The sequence below is a fragment of the Anabrus simplex genome, chromosome 2, assembly GCF_040414725.1.
Source record: "Anabrus simplex isolate iqAnaSimp1 chromosome 2, ASM4041472v1, whole genome shotgun sequence".
Taxonomy (NCBI): domain Eukaryota; kingdom Metazoa; phylum Arthropoda; class Insecta; order Orthoptera; family Tettigoniidae; genus Anabrus; species Anabrus simplex.
Window position 1 is genome coordinate 423,197,330 of NC_090266.1, and position 26,017 is coordinate 423,223,346.

At 38.7% G+C, this 26,017-nt stretch overlaps 1 protein-coding gene across 4 annotated transcripts in view; it reads left to right on the forward strand.

Moving 5' to 3' along the window:
* Window positions 1-26,017, forward strand: part of LOC136862872 (ubiquitin-conjugating enzyme E2 T) — a 267,498-nt gene that overhangs the window by 65,982 nt on the left and 175,499 nt on the right. For all 4 annotated transcript variants that reach the window (XM_067139140.2, XM_067139139.2, XM_067139141.2 and 1 more), the window contains exon 3: window positions 25,762-25,966. In XM_067139140.2, the coding sequence (XP_066995241.1) occupies window positions 25,762-25,966 (205 nt within the window). The remainder of the gene's footprint in view (window positions 1-25,761; window positions 25,967-26,017) is intronic.

Below are 26,017 nucleotides of genomic sequence, written 5' to 3' on the forward strand. Positions count from 1 at the left end.
ATCTAATCTCTACACAACCGCACCCGGTTTGCTGGAGCAAAGAAATGAAGATGAAGATGATGATGATGATGATGATGATGATGATGATCTAATCTCTAGAGTTCACTAAACTCATTAATAAGTAGTGCAGTACCCTCTACTGCCAAGTTAGTCAAATCAGAGTTCACCCTAATTTAGTTTCACCGGGCTCGATAGCTGCAGTCACTTAAGTGCGGCCAGTATCCAGTATTCGGGAGATAGTGGGTTTGAACCCCACTGTCGGCAGCCCTGAAGATGGTTTTCCATGGTTTCCCATTTTCACACCAGGTAAATGCTGGGGCCGCTTCCTTGCCACTCCTAGCTCTTTCCTGTCCCATCGTCGCCATAAGACCTAACTGTGTCAGTGCGACGTAAAGCAACTTGCAAAAATAATTAGTTTCAATAGCTACTATGCCCGAATCCAATATTTTCAGTCTCCCTGTCCTTAGCTTACTAGTTACATGTGCCCCAATCAGTAAGTCTACAGGTCCATCCCTTCCATCTACATCTGTTAAAATTCCCATCTGTTCATGTTCCTCTAACCAAGGTTCTTTCTCGACAGAAGAAATACCATCACAAATGACCGATCCAATGCTTCCTCATTACAGTGAAATTTACCATCTAGGTTTTCTACCCCTGTATTGTAACACAAATATTCCTTCAAATAGTTTTTACATCACCAAAGAGACCATGTTTAATTACCTCTCCCCTTAGTGTCTTATAACCTAATTTTTCCACAGTTCCCCAGTTAATACACCGTAGAGTTGATTAAGAAATTAGACAACTTGGAAATTCAACCCCACCATTCCATCCACTCATTCGATATTACCAGCATGTATCCATTATTAACACCAAAAACTATTTCCCATTATCAAAAGAAAGAAGCACATACAGTTGTTTAAGGAAACTTGAGATTCAGGATTTTTATGAGTTGTAAAATTAGTAGTCAATAACAATTTTTTTTGTCTTTGACAGTATCGTATATCAACAGGATGGCTTGGCAATGGGGTCACTGGCCGCTGGAATCTTAGCAGAAATCTATCTAGACTTTCTAGAACACATTATAATTGACAACAATGACACCTTTGCGAATATGCTCTTTTGGGCTAGGTATGTCAATAACACCTTGGTAATCCTTGATGACAGAACCATTAATGTGGCCTTCACTCTTATTAACCTTAACAATGTTGATTCCCGTATTAAATTCACTCTTGAATCTGAATCCAACAAATCAATCAATTTTTTAAATCTTAAGATAAGCAGGCTCCTATCCTCATCGTATAAGATATATAGAAAACCCACACAAATAGCAACCACTGTTAGACAGCATTCATCACATCCACATACATATAAATGTGCCACTTATAATAGCTTGGTTGACCGCGCTTTTAAAATACCGTTGTCCAAAGAAAACTTAAATAAAGAATTAAATACCATCCGTTCCATTGCCAGATTCAATGGATACGACTTTTGTATAGAAAGAATAATTAATAAATTTAAACACCGACCAAAAACAACACTACTAAAAGAAAAATCCAACCCTGCCACGTATTCCACCCTCACTTTCAGTGAAGACGTCTACAGTATTACATCTTTAAGAAACCTAATACTAATGGTACATAACTCCAATTCACTAAACAAAACTAACATCTTTTCAAGGTCAGGTGTCTACCGATTTAAATGCAATAACTGCAGTTCTTCTTACATAGGGCAATTAAATACAATAGGTTTTCAGAGGTGGGGCAACATATACATGATGTAAAACACAGTTTCACCACTATAGACCAAGACTTAGAAATTCTCAGGACTTCAGGAAAAGACCCTCTCCTTGATGCCACTGAAAACTGTTTTATCAATCAGTCAATACCGATCTGCATTTAGGGCAGTCGCCCAGGTGGCAGATTCCCTATCTGTTGTTTCCCTAGCCTTTTCTTAAATGATTTCAAAGAAATTGGAAATTTATTGAATATCTCCCTTGGTAAGTTATTCCAATCCCTTCCTATAAATGAATATTTGCCCCAATTTGTCCTCTTGAATTCCAACTTTATCTTCATATTTTGAACTTTCTTCCTTTTAAAGACGCCACTCAAATTTATTCATCTACTAATGTCATTCCACCCCATCTCTCCGCTGACAGCTCGGAGGATATCACTTATTGCATAAGACCAGTTTCATGTTTTTACCCGTATTGAACTTACTACTAGTATTTACAATTCCTGTTTTTATTATCCACTCAATTCAATACATAAAATGTTTATTGTCTCTAAAGGGACATTACAATATAAACATTAATTGGGACAAGTTCGCTCGCTGTATCGAGCATCTTGAGCTATCTGTTATACAATTTTCTCAAGGTTGAGTCATACATTAAAGCTTACTTATTATAATTTTGTTCAGTGAAAATGTTTTACACAATAAATTTTTTTGTCACTGCTTAAAAATTAAACAAGTAAAATTGAAAATTAAATTGTATCATTAATGGACTAGACGTTAATTACATAATATTGATAAAATGTCGTCTCTACTCAAAAAGTAAACAAAAAGTTTTTGACAATTAAAATGTATCATTAATGGACTGGACATTAATGACATAATATTAATGTCCAAGTCATATTAAATACACCAATTAAATTGAAAGATTTGGCTAATTCTTGTTTGTTTCTTGATTTTTCAAATAGTGTTATTGTATTTATCAGAGTTTCAAATGAAATAAGTGAAGGTTAAAGGATTAAACTTGCAGTATTTTTTCTGTTGTGTTTTCGTTAATTTGAGAACTACATCATTATTAAGGGATGGATCATTGGAGGTTTATACTCTGTTGTGTGCATCACACTTGTAGTCTTCACAATCTTCAACTGATTTAATTTGGCCTGGTTGAACCATTTATCCTCCTCTCTCTTCAGGAATTGCTCATGCTGGTGCCTCTGTTGACTTAGCAATTTTCTTACTCCATTTAGCAGGGGTTTCATCTATTTTAAGTGCTGTTAAGTTTATCAACACAACTTTTAATATACGGGCCCTAGGAATATCATTAGATCAAACACTTTTATTTGTATGAGCCGTGGCTATTACCGCCTTACTTCTCCTTCTTTCTTTACCTGTATTACCTGGTGCTATTACCATGCTACTTACTGACCGAAACGAAATACCTCATTGTTTGATCCCGCTGGTGGTGGACTTACATCAGTTGAGATTGAAGTTGAAAATTGTGAAGACTACAGGTATGATGCACACAACAGAGTATAAACCTCCAATGATCCATCCCTTAATAATGATGTAGTTCTCAATTAACAAAACACAACGGAAAAATTACTGCAAGTTTAATCCTTTAACCTTCACTAATTTCATTTGAAACTCCGATATATACACTAACAGTATTTGAAAAATCAAGAAACAAATGAGAATTAGCCAAATCTTTTCATTTAATTGGCATATTTAATATGACTTGGACATCAATATGATGTCATTAATGTCCAGTCCATTAATGATACATTTTAATTGTAAAAAAAAAATTTTGTTTACTTTTGAGTAGCGACGACATTTTATCAATATAATGTAATTAACGTCTAGTCCATTAATGATACAATTTAATTGTCAATTTTACTTGTTTAATTTTTAAGCAGTGACAAAAAAATTTATTGTGTAAAACATTTTCAATGAACAAAATTATTATAAATAAGCTTTAATGTATGACTCAACCTTGAGAAAATTGTATAAAAGATAGCTCAAGATGCTTCATACAGCGAGCGAACTTGTCCAAATTAATGTTTATATTGTAATGTCCCTTTGGAGACAATAAACATTTTATGTATTGAATTGAGTGGATAATAAAAACAAGAATTGTAAATACTATGCATACCACTTAGTCCAGCAGCTCGTCTTCTTTCTCCCAGTTCTTCCCAGCCCAAACTTTTCAACATTTTTGTAACTCTACTCTTTTGAAGGAAATCACCCAGAACAAATCGAGCTGCTTTTCTTTGGATTTCTTTCACTTCTTGAATCAAGTAATCCTTGTGAGGGTCCCAAACACTGGAACCATACTCTAGTCTACCAGAGACTTATAAGCCCTCTCCTTTACATCATTACTACAACCTCTAAACACCCTCATAACCATGTGCAGAGAGATCTGTACCCTTTATTTACAATCCCATTTATGTGATTACCCCAGTGAAGAGCTTTCCTTATATTAACACCTAGATACTTACAATGATCCCCAAAAGGAACTTTCACCCCATCAATGCAGTAATTAAAACTGAGAGGACTTTTCCTATTTGTGAAACTCACAACCTGATTTTTAACTCCGTTTATCATCAAACCATTGCCTGCTGTTCATCTCACAACATTATCGAGGTCATGTTGCAGTTGCTCACAATCTTGTTACTTATTTAGTACTCTATACAGAATAACATCATCCGTGAAAACCCTTACCTCTGGTTCCACTTCTTTACTCATATCATTTATATATATAAGAAAACATAAAGGTCCAATAATACCGCCTTGAGTAATTCTCCTCTTAATTATTACAGGGTCAGATAAAGCTTTGCCTACTCTAATTCTCTGAGATCTATTTTCTAGAAATATAACAAACCATTCAGTCACTCTTTTGTTTAGTCCAATTGCAGTCATTTTTGCCAGTAGTCTCCCATGATCCACCCTATCAAATGCTTTAGACAGGTCAATTTGACCTCCTGCAAGATATCTGCTATATCTTGCTGGAATCCTACAAGTTGAGCTTCAGTGGAATAACCTTTCCTAAAACCAAACTGCCTTCTATCGAACCAGTTATTAAATTTGCAAACATGTCTAATATAATCGGAAAGAATGCCTTCCCAAAGCTTACATGCAACACATGTCGAACTAACTAGCCTGTAATTTTCAACTTTGTGTCTATCACCCTTTCCTTTATACACAGGGGCTACTATAGCAACTCTCCATTCATTTGGTATAGCTCCTTCAACCAAACAATAATCAAATAAGTACTTCAGATATGGTACTATATCCCAACCCATTGTTTTTAGTATATCCCCAGAATCTTATCAATTCCAGGTGCTTTTCTAGTTTTCAGCTTTTGAATCTTGTTGTAAATGTCATTGTTGTCATCTGTAAATTGTAATATTTCTTTAGTATTAGTCTCCTCCTGTATCTGGACATTATCCTTGTAACCAACAATCTTTACATACTGCTGACTGAATACTTCTGCCTTTTGAAGATCCTGACATACATACTCCCCTTGTTCATTAATTATTCCTGGAATGTCCTTCATGGAACCTGTTTCTGTCTTAAAGTACCTATACATATCCTTATATTTTTCACTAAAATTTGTATGACTGTCAATTATACACCTTGATCAGTTTTTCAATTCCAACCTAAACTAAATGAAATCTCAGAGAAACCTAACATCCTCTTTTTCTTTCTCATCACAGTTTTTAAAAGCACCAAGTTCTCAAGTAGGTGTTCGATCTTTCACACCATACACAACACCCTCTCGCGCTACATGTCCCTACCACATCGCCCTCCAGACCTGCCTTAATACACCTTCCCCTCATCTCCATATTCCCCAAGCCCTTCCCTTCTTCCCCTCCTACCTATACCGCTGCTCCATCCTTGCTTACACACTTGCTCCAATCCTCAACTCCTCTCCATATGTTAAGCTTCACGGCACGTTGTGAAAGGTGAGCCTCGTACTATTGTTGTTTTATTTTGTCTTGCCTCTTTGAGCCTTCTGCATACTAAATTAGGTCTCCTTCTTTCTTTAGGCCTCACGTTCTGCATCGGACTGAGAAATCTTGGGCCTGCAAACTAACATAGGACCCACATGTATAAAACTATCCACCTTTTGACGTGCTGGTACAACATAAGCTTAGAAGTCTCTGCCAAACAGCAACAATACAAAAGTTGTATCCCTCTTTGAGACTCTTTTTACCATGTCACAATGAGTCAACCATCAAGATTTAATATGTTTATCAAGTTTTTATCTTGCATTCAATCATAAACTCAACATTAGGATGAGTTATTTCAACACCTACATCAAGATTACATAAGACTATTAAGCCGCTAACGCGTTGTCTACCTATTGTAGATATAATTTTTACTTTTAAGTGTGAACTTTCGTTACATGAATTGTATCAATGTGTGTATATTGTTGTATATATATATATATATATATTTTTGTCCTCTTGCTCAGTTTATGTGATAGGCTGATGATGACACTAAAAATGTGTCGAAACCAGTACCACAATAAACATGTTGTAACAATCCTATGCAAAAGAATTGTATTGAAAAGGTGGAACCCTTAAATTCAATTTACCGTTATGTTTCTCAGTTCAATACAGAGCAACTATGAAGTTTTTAACTTTCAATAGGAACTGTGCCAGCATTTTTCTGGAGTGAAAATTGGAAACCACAGAAAACCATTCTCAGGACAGCCGAGGGTGTGGTCCGAATCTGTGTGTCTCCCGAATGCAGTGCTTGGCTCCCTAGCCTTAGCGCATTAACACACTCGGCCACACAACTCGATAGACTGTAGTCTGAGAATATCGTCGTTGCTGGGACGAAACCTCCTATGTGAAAAATTTTAGCTTAGAACTTTGGCCGGTAAGGTTCTGTCATCTAAGGTGCAATATTGTGTGAATGTAGTCAAGGGATTCGCACTCTTCATGATGTATGTGCTGCGGGTCAATATATCTCCAAAAATATTATCACATAGGAGGTTTTGTCCCGGCAACGACGATATTCTATTTTGTATGTAATTTATCCTATTTTAATTTTTCTGGTGAGAAATTACACTTTTTATATGTATTTTAATTTATTTTATGATTTGTAGTTTTCTTACAAGTTTCTAATTAATATTACCTGGGCTGACTTTGTACTTCTGCATTTCAGCTTGTTAAGTGTGATGGAAAACTGAATTTCACAGTGTTACTCCACCTTACTTTGTGACAAATTCAGGCTTGATATCCTAGTTTGTTTGAAGGTCACTCATTGATTTATCCTCAAGAAATGTTAAATAAAGGATAATAACTCCCAAGTATACCATTGGGTTAGAATGTACTCTATGATACGTGTTAGCTGTAACATTCATAAATGTTCAAAAAATTTCACAAAGTAACCTCTGCTTACGGTATTGTGGTATGGAAGGCCTCTGCAACACCATTTTAACAGAACAAGCCTGGGTCGAGCAAGTCAGCCTGGCAAATCGCTGAGTTGCTCCCGCACCCTCGCGCCACTATGGACAACCCACTGGAAACAAGATGAGCTAGGCATTAATGCCAACTCATTTACCGCCTAGCTAGTGTGGAAACGAGGAGAACCACTTTCCATATCCAGTGGTTTAGAGGCATCATGACAGTTCAGTTCAGTGTGTGCTTTGAATGTGCCACCGATTGATGAGCGAAGAGTGCTGTGGGGCGTGTGAGGCGGTAGAAATTGCTAAACACCCGAATCATTTTAACAAGGGGGATGGCTATGTACTGAGTAATCATGGCTAACCTGCATAGTTAACTCTTTACAAATAACAGAAGTTGCATAAAAAATGATTTGATGGTCATTATGTATGGCATGTTCTGCTCCAGCAGACTTCTCTGACTGGCAAAGACGTAAGCCAGTGGTCTCCCTAGAACCTTTCTAAACCAGTTATCATAACCTAGATATGTGCTAATTACCTAACATTTCTACCGACACATATAGGTCTTATGGCGACGATGGGATCGGAAAGGGCTAGGAGTGGGAAGGAAGAGGCCTTGGCCTTAATTAAGGTACATTTACGAGGTGTGAAAATGGGAAACCACGAAAAACCATCTTCAGGGCTGCTGACAGTGGGGTTCGAACCCATTATCTCCCGAATGCAAGCTCATAGCTGCACGTTCCTAACCGCACAGCCAACTTGCTCGGTTTTCATAATATTAATGCATATATGAGTCATTGTGTGTTCCTAATTAAAATGTAAATACTGCAAAATTTTAAAACGAAAAATCTTCATTTTTTGCAGCATAATTGCACAAGTTACATTGGAGTTAAAATGTTCAGCTTATCACGTAGTGTCGTGAGCAAGCGGTGTCTGGATTAGCGTGAAATCGCATGCGAGCACGCGATTTCGTGGGACGTAACAAACCCATCTGGCACTCCACAGCAACCGAGTGATAATGAACGAGCAGTAGAACACTAGAAGTTCAAAATACTCTGCTATGTCTTAGTCATGGTTGTACTGGGAGGTACACCTCAACCCCGCGCATTTAAAAGAAGCGCCTTGAAGAACGTTATCAATCATACAAAACATGAAACAGCTAGTGCAGGAAGTGGGACATTTACCAACAGAAGTCACTACTAAATGATGGATTAATATGTTATTCTAAAGTTTCCTAAACTGTTTTGGTGTATCACTGGTTTCAAGACATTTGAATTTTTCTCCATAGATGTCTCTATTTAAAAACTGAGGTCATGCACTCAGATGCAAAGTGGAATAATTAAAGATTTGAAAAAATTTGGTGTTTATAGGTTTTCTGAACTGAATTGACTCATTATTTTTTACTTCAAGGTTTGCAACACTTCGTTCTCATCCCGCCAGCTTTGGAGGCTTTCCTATCACAAATTTTCTGTATTTATTTTTCAGCCAATCAAACGTTTCTGGTACCTATTTTATCTGCTAATAAAATGAGAGGGTGTGTCCGGATTTCAGGGAAACGGGCTTTGTCTAGGGAGCGGTGATAAGGGTACAGAGATCTGGAAGTCAAGTACGGATGACATAAAAATGTTAGTGTTGAACTGTAGAAGTATTGTAAAGAAAGGAATAGAATTATGTAATTTAATAGATATATATTTACCAGATATTGTAATAGGAGTTGAATCATGGCTGAGAAATGATATAATGGATGCAGAAATTTTCTCACGGAACTGGAGAGTGTATCGTAGAGATAGGATAGGAATGGTAAGAGGGGGAGTATTCATTCTGGTGAAAGAAGAATTTGTAAGCTACGAAAAAGTTAAAGATGAGAAACATGAAATTCTAGGTGTAAGGCTCATTTCTAAAGATAATAGGCAACTTGATGTCTTAGGAGTGTACAGACCAGGAAAGGGTAGCACTGACACGGATTCAGAATTATTTGATACGATAATCAGCTATGTGGGAAACAACATGGAAAGGAATTTGATTGTAGTGGGAAATCTAAATTTACCAAATGTCAATTGGGAAGGAAGTGTGAACAACAGGAAGCATGACCAACAAATGGCAAATAAGCTAATATGGGAAGGACAGCTGATTCAGAAAGTGACGGAACCAACTAGAGGGAAAAATATCCTGGGTGTGGTGCTGGTAAAACCAGATGAGCTCTATAGAGAAACGGAAGTAATAGATGGCATTAATGATCATGAAGCTGTTTTTGTCATAGTTAAAAATAAATATGCCGGGCTGAGTGGCTCAGACGGTTGAGGCACTGGGCTTCTGGCCCCAACTTGGCAGGTTCGATCCTGGCTCAGTCCGGTGGTATTTGAAGGTGCTCAAATACATCAGCCTCGTGTTGGTATATTTACTGGCACGTAAAAGAACTCCTGCGGGACTAAATTCCGGTACCTCGGCGTCTCCGAAAACCGTACAAGAGTAGTTAGTGGGACGTAAAGCAAATAGCATTATTATTATTATTATTATTATTATTATTATTATTATTATTATTATTATTATTATTATTATTATTATTATTATTAAAAATAAATATATTAGAAAGGAAGGTCTTAAAAGCAGGCATGAGGCGGTTTTAAAAAAGTAACTATGATCGGTGGAAAACGGTAAATAAAATTGTAAACAGACTCTGGGATGGGTTTAAAGCAATTGTTGCAGAATGTGAAAATAGGTTTGTACCTTTAAAGGTGGTAAGAAATCGTAAAGACCCACCTTATTATAATAGAGAAAGAGACTAAGGAGGAGGTACAGACTGGAAAGAAATAGATTTAGAAATGGCTGTGGAAGTAAGGAGAAATTGAAAGAACTTGCTAGGAAATTGAATCTAGCAAAGAAGGCAGCTAAGGATAACATGATGGCAAGCATAATTAGCAGTCATACAAATTTTAGTGAAAAATGGAAGGGTATGTATAGGTATTTTAAGGCAGAAACAGGTTCCAAGAAGGTCATTCCAGGAATAATTAATGAACAAGGGGAGTGTGTATGTGAGGATGTTCAAAAGGCAGAAGTATTCAGTCAGCAGTATGTAAAGATTGTTGGTTACAAGGATAATGTCCAGATAGAGGAGGTGACTAATGCTAAAGAAGTATAAGAATTTACATATGATAACAATGACATTTACAATAAGATACAAAAGTTGAAAACTAGAAAAGCGGCTGGAATTGATAAGATTTCTGGGGATATACTAAAAACAATGCGTTGGAATATAGTACCATATCTAAAGTACTTATTTGATTATTGTTTGCTTAAAGGAGCTATACCAAATGAATGGCGAGTTGCTATAGTAGCCCCTGTGTATAAAGGAAAGGGTGATAGACATAAGGCTGAAGATTACAGGCCAGTAAGTGTGACATGTGTTGCATGTAAGCTTTGGGAAGGCATTCTTTCTGATTATATTAGACATGTTTGTGAAATTAATAAGTGATTCGATAGAAGGCAGTTCGGTTTTAGGAAAAGGTATTCCACTGAAGCTCAACTTGTGGGATTCCAGCAAGATATAGCAGATATATTGGATTCAGGAGGTCAAATTGTCTGTATTTCGATTGACCTGTCTTAAAGCATTTGATAGGGTGGATCATGGGAGACTACTGGCAAAAATGAGTGCAATTGGACTTGACAAAGGAGTGACTGAATGGATTGCAATATTTCTAGAAAATAGATCTCAGAGAATTAGAGTAGGCGAAGCTTTATCTGACCCTGTAATAATTAAGAGGGGGATTCCTCAGGGCAGTATTATTGGACCTTTATGCTTTCATATATATATATAAATGATAAGAGTAAAGAAGTAGAATCAGAGATAAGGCTTTTTGCAGATGATGTTATTCTGTATAGAGTAATAAATAAGTAACAAGATTGTGAGCAACTGCAACACGACCTTGATAATGTTGTGAGATGAACAGCAGGCAATGGTATGATGATAAACGGAGTTAAAAGTTAGGTTGTGAGTTTCACAAATAGGAAAAATCCTCTCTGTTTTAACTACTGCGTTGATGGGGTGAAAGTTCCTTTTGGGGATCATTTTAAGTATCTAGGTGTTATGGTATTGTAAATAAAGGGTACAGATCTCTCTGTACATGGTTATGAGGGTGTTTAGGGGTTGTAGTAAGGATGTAACGGAAAGGGCATATACGTCTCTGGTAAGACCCCAACTAGAGAATGGTTCCAGTGTATGGGATCATCACCAGGAACTGGAAAAAATCCAAGGAAAAGCAGCTCGATTTGTTCTGGGTGATTTCCGACAAAAGAGTAGAGGTACAAAAATGTTGCGAATTTTGGGCTGGGAAAAATTGGGAGAAAGAAGACGAGCTGCTCCACTAAGTGGTATGTTCCGAGCTGTCAGTGGAGAGATGGCGTGGAATGACATTAGTAGAAGAATAAGTTTGAGTGGCGTCTGTAAAAGTAGGAATGATCACAATATGAAGATAAAGTTGGAATTTGTTGCAAATATTCATTTATAGGAAGGGGAGTTAGGGATTGGAATAACTTACCAAGGGAGATGTTCAATAAATTTCCAATTTCCTTGAAATCATTTAAGAAAATGCTAGGAAAACAACAGATAGGGTATCTGCCACCTGGGCGACTGCCCTAAATGCAGCTCAGTATTGATTGATTGATTTAGTCCAGAGCCTTCTCGATGCTTCCCCTCGGGTGTAAAAGTTGTAGCTTTTTCAAGCTAACTTGTCTTATTGGTGGCCAAATTACTGTGTTCGCGGCCAGTATCCAGTATTCGGGAGATAGTAGGTTCGAACCCCACTGTCGGCAGCCCTGAAAATGGTTTTCCGTGGTTTCCCGTTTTCACACCAGGCAAATGCTGGGGCTGTACCTTAATTAAGGCCACAGCCGCTCTCTTCCCTCTCCTAGCCCTTTCCTGTCCCATCATCGCCATTAGTCCTATCTGTGTCGGTGCGTCGTAAAACAACTAGACGGGGGGGTCCTCATTCTTCGGCTGGCAGAACATCAGCCCAGGTAATGGCCACAAGTTTTCTACCTCTGCAGTTATCTCCAAAAGCTGAACTCGAGGGGAAGGATCCTATCTTTAACTACCGGTATGTAACAGTCAATTTTCTAAAATCTAAACTTACTTTATTCTCATGTAAAATTTCATGTTAGTCCTAAGGACTTAAACTGTAAATCGGGTGTAGAGAGTGTGTTACCCTCTCGAATTCCCCCCCCCCCCCTCAATTAATCTTTTGGTGACTACGATTTTGTAACTGTTCTTCTCCTGTAAATTTTAAATTAACTTGTCCTAGTCACCTCAGTAGTGTGGGATTAGCTTCTGCATCGTTGGGCTGCAAGCCCAAGTAGGGTTTTTAACTTGGTTTTCTAGGAGCGCAATTGTACGCCTCCATACGTTTTGAGTTTTGTCCAGTAACTTAACCTGTTCTTTTCTCGAAGGCCCAGTAGAATGGGTACTAGATACCCTTGTGTAAACTAAAATTCATATGGTATTGTAAATTACTGGTTGTGCCTAAAGAGGCCGAAAGGTGTAATTGTATTGAACAGAGTTGCTCTTTTCTGTCTTGTAGCAGTTAATGGTTGCCTTGAGTAGGCCGTAAGAGTTTGGGAGCGTAGTCTCCTGGATTGAATTTGTAGAGCATGTAAGCTCTTTTTCTTGTAATGTAACAGATATTGCTGTAACATTGAGTGGTGCTTTTGGAAGGCTGTAAATTGTAACCGTTGGAGCAAAGTGCTCTTGAAAAATTGTGTTTTAGGAGATATCTCTCCTTTGCTACCTGTCTGTTGCAACAATTTTGATGTTGGGACCTTGGTAAATTATGAGCTTTGAAGCTCAAATTGTAACTAGTCTTTTCTGGGTTTTTTCTGTTTTTTTTTTTTTTTTTCTACTTTGCACCTGATATATTGTTTGTTAAAATTTAATTTCTGAAAAGAAATATAAACTTTATTTTAAAATTTTAAATTCATCTTTGACTATCGTAGATATACCCTTTCCCACCAGCACCTTCTTTCACCTCTGCGTTCCACAGATAACCCCGGAACAATGGTAACACTGGAATAGTTCAATTTTGCAGTTAATGTATGTCTGTCTAATATTATTATTAATGCCCTGGGTGGAATAAATTGAAATTTTATCATATTCATTTTTTTACATCATTTTCCCCACCCGGCTGATGAAAATTTCTGGGGAGAACACTGTAAGTACCTGCAATGTTCCTTAACCCTCGTAGCTACCTTCCAGCCACGAACCTACTACGCTGGCGTAGCAGGGGGAGAGGTGATACTCCCATGTGGTGCGTCCCAGGTGGCAGAGAGCGGGGTCCTAACCGGCTTGCCGGCGGTCTTGAGGGAAATAAAATACCTCTCACGGACCAAACACACAACCCCCTGTGGGTGGGGGACGTATACAAAGAATACACCCACGGTACCCCTGCCTGTCGTAAGAGGTGACTAAAAAGGGGCGACTAAGGGATGATCAAATTAAAACCATCAGACTACTTGTGATTAGTACCACCATGCGGGGAACACCGTGGGTCGCTTTTACTTACGCGTAGTAACAAATATGTTTGTGATTAGTAGCAATAGGTATCGAGCTCGATAGCTGCAGTCGCTTAAGTGCGGCCAGTATCCAGTAATCGGGTGATAGTGGGTTTGAGCCCCACTGTCGGCAGCCCTGAATGTGGTTTTCCGTTGTTTCCCATTTTCACACCAGGCAAATGCCGGGGCTGTACGTTAATTAAGGCCACGGCCGCTTCCTTCCAATTCCTAAGCCTTTCCCGTCCCATCGTCGCCATAAGACCTATCGGTGTCGGTGCGACGTAAAGCAAAAAAAAAAAAAAGAAAAAAAAAAAGAAAAAAAAAAGGTAGCAATTGACTACGGTGCCGGCTTCTGCAGTACCTGTGATTCATACCCTTATATGAGCAACACCATGCGATGAGCGACACCATGGTTCTGCCTTGCCTATGCTTAGTACCCACTATGTGAGGAACACCCCAGGATAGTGCGGGTGTCTGTGGTTAGTCCACTTTTGTGAGGAATGTCATAGGTTTGCGTTGCCTTTAAATAGCGCCGCAGTATGAAAAACACCATAGGTCTGTATTCCATGTGCAAATTTCCTTACCTGTGAGTAGTACCTTACTGTGTGGCATGCCGCGAGTATACGTTACTTTTAGTTAGTACCGCAACATGACAAATACCATGGTTCTACTTTCCTAACGATAAGTACCATTGAGAGAGGCAGATGACTTGGATTTTGGACCCCTTTAGACTAAAGGCATCATCGATTCAGTATTCTGCTATAGAGACGCAGTCCCTTGGTCAGTAATACTATTGTTTCACGTCAGTTTCTGTGAATGTGAGACATTGCGGATCAGATCCACTGATTGTTTTAAATTCATATCCATCTATTCATTCTTCGTCCTCATGTTTTGAATTCTGGTCAGTGGAGGATTTTGGACTTTGTCTTTCCATTTCATCTCATTTCGTACCATTAGGGGCCGATGACCTCGCTGTTAGGCCCCTTTAAACAACAAGCATCATTATCAGCTACGCTCCAGCATGTTTCGCCAACATAAACCGATTCACAGGAGCAAGGAATCTATATTCCAGCACAGTTTAAACCAAATGGGGTTTTTGACAGATCGCAAGTAATTGCCTAGGATAATATCAGGCTTAAAGGTGGTCTTGATATTGTGCCTTGTGTGATTATTGTCAATCCTATCTGTGACAGACTGTACGTATGGCAAGAAGGCCAGACGCAAAGGACGACAATTGCGTGGCAATCTGTCTTTTGTCTTAGGATGTAGCACTTCATCAATTTGTTTCCTTGAGTAGCCATTTCTGTTCTGGTTAGGAACTCAAGTTCAATGTTTAACTTATACTCCTCACAAACCTCCCTTGCTCGACTGAATAGAGTGTTAAGCACAGCATGCTTTGGCAAGGATGGTGGTGAGAGGACCAATGAAGATATCTATTAGGATGGGTGGGTTTATGGGAAACCAAATGATCTAAAGTTCCACCTGATTTCTTAGAAACCAAAACATCCAAGAATGGCAAACATCCTCCACATTTAGTCTCCATGTTGAATTTAATGTTTGAATGTAAGCTGTTCAAGTGACCCAAAAATATAGATAATTCATTTGCTATCTGGTCCTATGGCGAACATCTTTCTTCTTGACTCTGGTGGCCCTGGAATGAACTAAGTGTAGTTACTATGGAGTGACAGTTGCAACTAAATTCTTTGTTATTGCTTCGAAGACGATCCTGGTTGCAGGTTCGAAATGTGTCAACTTATAAGAAGTATTACAGGAGCAGACATCCCCAGAGTTATATATTATAATGTCTTTTAGCGGTCATGATAATCTACATCTTGAAACAACTAATCTTGGTTTCATAAAATGCACTTTTTTAATGAAGCTGTGTTCCATGTGATAGTAAGTTCTAATTGACACAACTGTCACTATTATGCTAGAGAGAATCCTCCCGTCACTGAAGAGTCATTCAAAATGCAGATCGGTCACAGTTTGGGCAATGATTGGATGGGAGGGATTAGTAGGAATGTGAATCTTGGACAAGGCTGCTAATGCTGATCGGTATTGTGAAATCCTTCATGAAATTGTTGTGCCATGATTTCATAAAGTGATGAAATCAAACCTTGCTTATTCCAACAGGGCAGTGTACGCCCTAACTATGCTATTGTGCCGAGGGAAATTCAGAACTGCAGAATCGCCAAACAGGTGGCTGGTAAGGAGAGGACTGACTGAATTGCGAGCCTGCTCACCTGTTCCTACAGCCTGTGAGTGTTGGTTGAGGGTTTATTTGAAGTAGAAGGTTTATGCTTGATAAAGGTGAGGCATCAACATGCTGAAAAAGGCAATTGACGAAGAACTTCTTGCTATTCAGGTGGACGTGTATCGTGAAGCAACGAGTGACTTTGCAAAGCATTGATGATTATGCTTTGATGTTAACAGCAAGCCATTTGGAGGCAATAAAATAATTCTGATTACTGTCTCATTGACATACCTCAACGAGATGGAAGGCTTGAGTGTGCAAGATTGAAAACAGTGCTCTTAAATCTTGCATATAGAAATTAGCGATGACCAGTGCCAGTGGCAACACCATCCATTTGTTCATATATTGTACCATGAAAACTGAAATATGTGGTGGTGAGGACAAGGTGAAACAGATTAACAATGTCACCAGGAAAGATTTTATCCAACAGAGACAACGTGTCCATGATTTGAACCCCAGTGAACAAGACACAATATCAAATCTGACTACAATATCACCAGGACAGACATGCTGATTGGACAAAATGCCCATAAACTTCAATGAATTCCTTTTGGATGCCCAATTTCCTCTGTGCGGCTTAAGACGTTCCCCAAGGTATTTGGTCAGGTTGTATGTAGGGGGAACATATACTATTGACAATAGGTCTAAGAGGAACTTCTGGTTGCAGGTTTAGGAACTTCTGGTTGCAGGTTTGAAATGCGTCAGCTTGTGATAAGTACCGTATTTTCTCGCGTAATTAATGAACTTTTTTGATAAAAAATACATGCGAAAACTTTCGATGCGTTAATTATTCAAGAAATTCAAATATTTAAAAATTATTTACAATTCATGTACATTTAAAAGATACATCAAATATAATATACACACAATTGGTTCAACTCATTTTAGATTATCATCATTTGGCATAAAATTCCGGTGTGAGCCTTTTTCCGAAAAGTCAAATAGGGTACATCAGGTAAGTTTAACATATCCATACAGATGCACACGAGATGCTGTTAGTTGTACAGTTATTTATTTACAGGTTAACACACACGTAACCTTGATTACTGGTGTTTGACAACAAAACACTGTTACACCACAAACCGCCATTTAAAACAACAACTGCCGATCTCTTCAGTATGGCGACTGCGTTTACCGCATGTCACGAGATCACAAGTAAAATCTTGCTACACCATAACTCGCTAACCAGTAACTTTTCCAACAATTAACTACCAATAACTTCCAACTCCCAATAACTAAATTCACTGTGAAGATAGTTTCTTTATATATATCCTGGCCAGGTTTCCAGAAAGATATGTTACCAGAAAAAATCTACCTTCTTGAATATTCCAGAATGCCTAATACATAGAAAAAGTGTACAAAATATTCTCAGTCATTCTTGTCTACCTATACCATTTTGGATGTTAGAGTGTGTTTCACAATTATGGGTTACAATCTATATATACAGGTAAGAATAAATTATAATATTATTTCACACGTATTTACATTAACAGAACTGATACAAATGTCTATGTACAGTGCCTACTTAATGACATAACCTCACACACAACGCTATTGTATCGTAATAATTAGGGCTTGGATTCGAGCATATTATCATATTTTTTTCCTGAATAGTACACATTGATAGAAGCCTTTCGGTGGTATTTTCATCTCTCTTGGGACCAACAGAATTTAAATTTATCGAGCATATAAATGCATAAAACCGTGGTTTTCAGAATAGAAGCATATAAATGCATATTCTTGTGGTTTTCGTCTAAATAGTTTGTTTTTCTTCGAATTCACCCCCGAATTCGGGCCCTGACCATCCTTAATGTTCTAAAATAGAAATAATTATTAAAAAGCCTATCTGGTGCGAATAATAGAACCGCAGGTTTTTAACCTTTAGTGAGGTCATTCACACACCCTAATTGGCCTCTGCCGGATTAGAGTGCGACTCATCAGATAAGCGATGGAAGCCCCAAGCATCCTTTCACTTTGAAATGTGAGGTATTTTAGTGGTGTGCCTATTCTGGGAACCAGTATTGTTTAGGTGGCTTTTCCCATGAAGTGGTGGAAGATCCGACCCGGTCAAGTCAAGTTTCTGCATTCTACTCTCAGTTCTCAGTTCGTAATCATATCCGTACATACCTATCGAGTTCTTTTGATTTCTAACTACACGATGCCTAAAGTTAAGGAATCTCTGAGTGTTTTACTCCGATGATGTGCAAAGGAAGACCCTGACTCATTTTCTACTGAGGGGAAAATTCTTTTCTGCAAAATATGCAAAAAAGAGGTAAGTTCTTATTGACATTTTCACATCTACGTTCTTAAAGATATTACTGGTCAAACGGTTGAAATTTCAAGTAAGCCATATGTGTAGCATATGGTGCCTACCTGCTAGGTAAGTAGAGATAAGTCTAAGCATTCGGAGTGTAGACCCGTTAGATCCTCAGATTTTACTGTACATTTCCGATACAGAAATTGACGTTTGGATTTGCTGATTTTTCATGGGATCGTTGATAGGGTGCTCGTATTTCTACTGCAATATTTGAAAATAATTCCATTGTCCACAATGCTTTATTTTTGTTCATTCAATGTACTTTTTTCTCACTTATGCATACCTACCTACTTATTTTCAGATCAAGATTTCGAAGTGTTTTCAATTTTCCCAACATAAAATCACAAGTGGGCACTCAGCAAAAGTTGTAGAATTTAAAAAAAGGAAATCGAAGAAACAAGCGCTGATACAACCTTTGTTCAATCAGCAACAGCATTTGGACGAGTTCTCTTCCTGAGTTTGTAGGGCATTTTTAAGCGCCAACATACCTCTCTACAAAGTCGAACATGCTGAGGTTAGAGTTCTCTTCAAGGACTTTGCAGGAAGAGACTTGCCTCATGAGTCGACCCTACGTAAATATTACGTTTCTTCAGCCTATGAAAAGGTATGAATTCATGCACGATTGCCGTATTCCGCATTCTCGTTAACAATTTAGAAGTAATTTTTACATGGATCTGGCTTTGTCGTAATGAAGGTTATCTCTCGATAATACCTTCATTCCATGAAGAATATTCATTCAGGTACTTTCTTCACCAGGTTCTACATGCAATCAGGGGCGACATTGGGAGCCACCCAATTTGGTTATCTATCGACGAGACCAGAGACACTTGTGGAAGATACATGGCCAACGTTATTGTTGGAAAACTCAGTCCCAGTGAACTGGGGAAGGGCCACCTAATTCTGTGCAGGGAGCTAGATGTGACAAACCATGGTACCATTGTGCGAACAGTGCAAGCAGCTCTGCGTAAGTATATTTTTGTTAATTTATTTTTTGAGCAATTTGCCAAAGAAGATTAAGTACAGTCTGGCTATAATTTCAATGCATTCTACGTATGCTCAGTGAAGACTCTGATAGTTCTGATAGTTAAATATCTTTTACAGTTGTATGACATGTCAGAATCCCATTAACTGAATGATTCACCCTTCATTTCATGCATTCCAGTTTCAGGCTTGCTGTGGCCAACATTTCCAGATGAGGAGGTAAACAAAGTACTCACATAGGTGACTGACGCTGCTCCCTACATGATTAAGGCTGGGAAGAGCTTCAAGCTTCTCTACCCGAAGATGTTACATGTTACTTGTCTTGTCCATGAAATGCACAGAGTTGCTAAGGAGCTGTGCGAAAAATCGTCCGGCGTCAACAGCGTCATTTCCTCAGTGAAGAAAATTTTCCTCACGGCTCCTTCTCGCTTTCGTGCCTTCAAGATGATGCATCCAGAGCTCCCTTTACCTCCCGAGCCCATATTGAAGCGATGGGGAACTTGGATCTTGGCTGCCTTGTATTACGCTGAAAATCATAGGGCAATTGAAGGGGTAAGATTAATTGAAATGTTTAAAATCTTCTCATTTTCAAAGTTTTCTCTATAATTCTTTTCATTTCTTTTATCCATCATACGGCACCTAATTTTGTAATTTTCTCAGTTATTCTCCTCGGCTAATGTTTTTCGTTTATATTTTTTCCAGGTGATCAAACGTTTGATGAGGCGGACAGCAAGTACATCGCGAAAGCTAAGGCTGCTTTAAAAATGAAGGGCTTGATGCCATCCTTGACATTCATAAAAGCCTACATGAGCGTCATTCCTGAGCCCATCTTAAAGTTGGAATCGCGAGGGATGGAGTTGGTTGAAGTGGTCGCTACAATACATGGAGTCATCCAAGAAGCCGACTCGTGGCCTGGAGAGACTGGGAAAACCGTGAAACAAAAATTGGAGTTCGTGCTGGCTCTAAATCCCGGTTGGAGTACAGCGTTGGACTTGGAGAGGATGCTGCGTGGCGAGTCTGAACCGTCAGAGGATTTTCCGAACTACTCTGCACAAGAAGCAGCATCATTCAAGTATTTTAATGTTGAAAGATCGTTCTCATCATTGAAACTTTTATTGACTGATTTAAGAAAATCATTCAAAACTAAAAACATAGAAAAAATTCTTGTTGTACAGATCAATGCTGATCTACTTCATTGACTCGCCTAATTCTGAACATCTTGTAAATGAACTTTTAAACTGTAACTTTCATAAGAAAACTTTTCATATATATACTTGAAACTTGAATGCAAGTATATCGCAGTGTATCATACATACAATTAGAAAATAAAGCTTGTATATAAAGATATGTTATTGGTTTTTTCGTTTCACTTTCCTTTCTATAGTTCTTAACAGTTTTTTCGAGCATATTCTGCATATTTAACCGCATATAAAGGTTTTTTCGAGCATGTCTATGGAGCATATAATGTGTTTTTCGAGCATATCTATCGAGCATATAACACATGGTTTTCGAGCATATCTGGAGATTTTATCGAGCATATCAATCCGAGCCCTAGTAATAATGATACAAATACTAACTGGATGTAACACTTTACAGCCATACATACAAGTATCAATCGTAAAATAATAATAATAATCACAATTGTAAAATAATATGAAATTGAAAACCTACCCCTGTTTTCCAGTCAATGACCGGGTCAGGGATGTAATGAATGATGCAGATATAGGCTATTAGTACGATGGGGTCGCCACTCCCAAGGTGGTTTATTAATGAGTGATAGATGCTATGAAATGAGAATGGAGATTGTTGTTGGAATGAAAGATGACAGGAAAAACCAGAGTACCCGGAGAAAAACCTGTCCCGCCTCCGCTTTGTCCAGCACAAATCTCACATGGAGTGACCAGGATTTGAACCACGGTATCCAGCGGTAAGAGGCCGACATGCTGCCGTCTGAGCCACAGAGGCTCTTGTAAAATAATAATAAAAATAATAATAATAATAATAATTCGAGCCCGATATCTGCATTAGTTACACATGGGTGAGAGAATATTGTTTTCAAGTTATACCTGTTATTGCACTTGCATCAAGTTGGACACATGGGTTTGAAGTACCGACACTGGAAAATGTTCTTCCCGTTACAAGCTGACAATGCGACCTGAAGTGAAATAAACATGAACTAATAAAAGTCTCATCGCCTCATCGAGCTCTGCCAACAACACGACCTGAAAATCATGTCAACATCCCTATGGAAAAACCCCAATAAGTTCTAAACATGGGAATCACCCAGCACCTGCTGTGGCAAACACCAGATCGATCATGTCTCCATCTCCTTCCCTACGGAAAAACCCCAATAAGCTCTTCACATGGGAATCACCCAACATCTTCTGCGGCAAACACCAGATCAATCATGTCGCGATCTCCTTCCGAGCAAAAAAATAAGTACACAACGTCCAAGTCCGCAGAGGAGCCAACATTGACTCGGACCATCATCTAACGAGAATCAAAGTGAAATTTACCCCAAAATGCTTCTATCAGAAATCCAAGGCAAACAAAAATATGGACATAACACAAATAAAAACATCAAATCTCAGGGAAACTTGGGGGGGGGGGGGAATTCCAGCCAAAACTTGGAACGAATTCCACGACAAAATCATGAAGAGTGCATCACAGCAAATCCCAATACAGAAAAAGAGCAGACACCCTTTTTGGAACACTGAATGTGACCAAGCTTTATTGAATAGAAAAAAACGCATACCAGACATTCATCGGCAACCGTACACCTGAAAACGAGGAAAAATTCTGCAAAGTCCGCAGACAGACCTGTAAACTTATCAGACAAGCAAAGAGGAAATACCTGGAAGACCAACTGAAGTCGGCCGAACAGGACTTCCGCAACTATAACACCAGAGATTTTTACAGCATCTTCCGCAACAGATTAAATGGGTACACGCCCAAGAACCTCTGCTTCAGAAAACAAAACGGAAAACTGGCTCTCACAGATGACGAAAACACCAAGGAACTTGCGAGATACTTCGAGGCACTACTCAACTGCCCAGAACCAACAGAAAGAATTCACTCCAAGAACTCCCACAAATCATACAAGAAATTTGGACAATGGAATAATAGCAGAAAATTGGACAAACGCCCTCCTCGTTCCGCTTCACAAAAAAGGTGACCGAACAGATGTGAACAATTACAGGGAATTTCCCTGGTGCAAGTCGCATACAAAATCCTCTCTGCAGCCCTCCTCCAAAGAACACAGGAACAACTAGAACCACTCATAGGCAAATACTAAGCGGGCTTCAGGCCCCACCGATCCTGTGCAGAACAGATACTCAATCTGAAAACGATCTTGAAATTATGACACACCAGAAAACAACCCACAATCTGCACCTTCGTGGACTTCCTGAAAGCATACGACTCCATTGACCAGCAATCCCTCTTCCAAACACAGTGAATACGGACTGGACAACAAGACTCAAAAATTCATCGGAATAACTCTCACCAACACAACTTTCCAAGTAAGATTAATGGGAAATACATCTGAAAAATTTCAGATAAAAACCAGTGTCCGACAAGGAGATGGACTTTCCCCACTACTCTTCAACACAGCCCTGGACAAAATCATGAGAGAATGGAACATAGGCAACCATTAAGCATGATAAGAAAACATGTAAAAATCTCCTGTCTCGCTTTCGCAGATGCTCTCGCAATCCTCGCAACAAACGAACAGCGGGCAATCAGCCAAATCGAAACCCTCAAGAAATGCTCAGAAAAAATCGGCCTAAAAATCTCCTCAAAAAACTAAGGTCACATGCAACCACTGCAGCCTCCAGAATTTGAACACAAAATTTGGCAGAATCAAAAAATTAACTGAGTTCCGATATATATATATATATGGGAGAAATTGTAGTACCAACAGGAAAAGAACAGAAGGCCCTCGAGGTCCGCATCCAGAAAATGATGAGAGCCCTTGGCCGAATGCAAAACATTTACAACAGAAAATGCCTCTCAATCTTCACCAAAATTCAACATTACAACACTGTGATCAGACCTGAAATACTATATGTGAGTGAAACACTGGATCTTCACAGAGAAACAGTACTCAAAGATATCCTGAAAGAGGAACGTAAAATCATCAGAAAAATTCTCGGCACAAAACTGACTGATGAAAGATACTGACTGCAATCTCGTACAAAAACCGAGGAGCTCTCAAACCGTGCAACCGACATCAGATAAAGAAGCCTGAAATTTTACGGGCACATCAAACGCCTTCCAGAAAACAGACTGACAAGAATCTTACTAGAGGCAACAGAAATCATCAAAAGACGTAGGTGGACATCGGAAATTCGCCAAGACCTGGAAAAAATCAGGACTAAAAGTAGCAGACATCGCAGGCCGAATCTGCTACAGAACGAAAATCAACAAATGGGAAGTAGAGTCAGAGAGAAAGCACAAAAAGAAGACTGGAGTCAAGTGGACAGATGAACGAAGAACCACAATGAGAGAAAAACTGAAGGCAGCGTGGCAAAGAAGGAAATACACAACTTCTGAGTGAGCTTTGCGTGATCAGTTTTCTGGTCTTTTTCACATATAATAATAATAATAATAATAATAATAATAATAATAATAATAATAAAAGTACAATTCATGGAAGTATGTAATAATGACATACTGGCAAAAAAGAAAACTGTCCAACACGAGAAGGGCTGGGCTTTGAAGGAGGGACCCTGCTAGATTTCTCTAAACCATTTGTATCCAATCTTGTACGAGTGACGTGTCCATCCACCCTTTTTCTTGGATACGAACGTGGATCCCTCGCCTAAATTTTACTTTAGGCATTGTTTTTCATTTTAGAACAACATAAGGTGCAAGCTTTCTGCCATCAGCTGTTACAGCAAGCATTGCAGTACACATAGTTGTTCTTCACTTCCGGTAGTGTGTACGATAACACTCAATGTCCCTTTCTTGTCGATTGTTCAACTTTGTGGCATATGGAAACTGATTGGCATCTGACCTGCGTTTCCTATTTGGGAGAGCAAGTATTCCTTCACTTTACGCTTCTCAATCACAAAGCAATGAAAAATCTTATTTTTTGGTTTAAATCATTCAGCAGTTTTTGGCATAATGTTGTTCTTCGTCGAAGAGAAAGTCCATTTCTCTTCATAAAAGTAATCATCCAGCTTCAGCTGACCTTCCAATCCGAGATACTGATTCCATGTGCAGCAGCTATTTCTCATCCTTTAAAATACAGCATTTCTTGAGAACAGCATGTACAGTGTTGCATAACGAAATCATATATCTAAGTAGATCCTCCTCTACTTACGGAAACTTGCCGGTTTTTTGGTCCGTGAAATGCTTTGCGAGACTTGTTGATCGCTTGAAGTGCACATCTCTGTTATCACGGGAGTGCACATATCATTCGGGCACTGAATACTTGCGGCCTGCTGCCCTATTTCCGCATGTTTTGGCGTAACTGATCACCGCAAGTTTATATGATGCAGTATTACTTGAATACTTGCTCACTGTGAACTAACAAACAATTTTGAGGTCACAGAAAATGCATGTCCTGTATCGGAAACAGTTGTAAAATACGTTTGTACCAGACTGGAATAGAGCGTCACTAGTAACTTCCATGCTGATTCTCTCACTGAATTACAGTAGTGCAGTAGTATTTCCTCCCGGCTGATAACAGCACATTGCTCAGTATTTGAAATGCCGGTTTTGCAATAGGAAGGCTGCTACTTGAGTAGTTAACATCTTTATATTTTCGAAACTCATATGGAGCTGCGTGATGGATGTTCGAAGAAGTGGGTGCATCAAATACGTGAACATTCCTTTTTCTCCGCTTTGGACCCAAAAATATTTGAATGCGTAAATTATGCAAGGGCATTAATTATGCGAGAAAATACGGTATTACACGACCTAACATCCCCATAATTATTATATTTTCAAGATTAGTTGTTTTCACATTTCCTTAAAACAGTTCATACAGTTCCAACTGCCTGTCAGGGTCACCCTCATTCAGTTCATGGGCACTAACTGATTTGAAGAGACAGTACCTCCCATGTTTGAAAGCATTGGACACACTATACTGACTGATACCAAGCTCACATACACCATGATGGGTTGATTATTGTGGGCTATTGACGTACACAGGCTCATACCTTGCCGATGTTGTTGCTTCGGTGCTACTGCGAGGCCTCCAGGATGTTTTCCTTTTTGGATGCTTCTTATTGTCAACAAGCGTTTCCACCATTTTCACATAGATAATGGTAGCAGTGCTAATGTTGAAATCGTGTCTCATGACCTCACTACCATTCTAGTATGCAGATGCCCATGCTGCAACTGTAACATGCTGCTGTACGTTTAGCACCATCTTGGCTAATGTTGTAGTTAAGGAATATGACACTTACCTGAAATGAACAAAAACAAATTAAGTTTTAAATTTTACATATAGAATTACTTATTTATTTTTTATTTTTTGTTTTTAATTATTTATTTTTCTCTCACTCATTCTCTCTCCAGATACCCCCTTGTTCCTCCAAGAGTGCAGTTTGTAACTCCAGTTTATCATCCTAATATTGACTCATTGGGTCGAATTTGTCTCGATATCTTGAGGCACCCACCAAAGGGATCGTGGTCACCTGTGACAACCATAACTGGTGTGTTGTTGGCTATACAGGTTTTGATGGGACAGCCAAATCCAGATGATCCACTCATGCATGAAATTGTAAGTACAGGTTTATATTTTTAAATATTTTAAAAATTGTGTAAGTTTGGG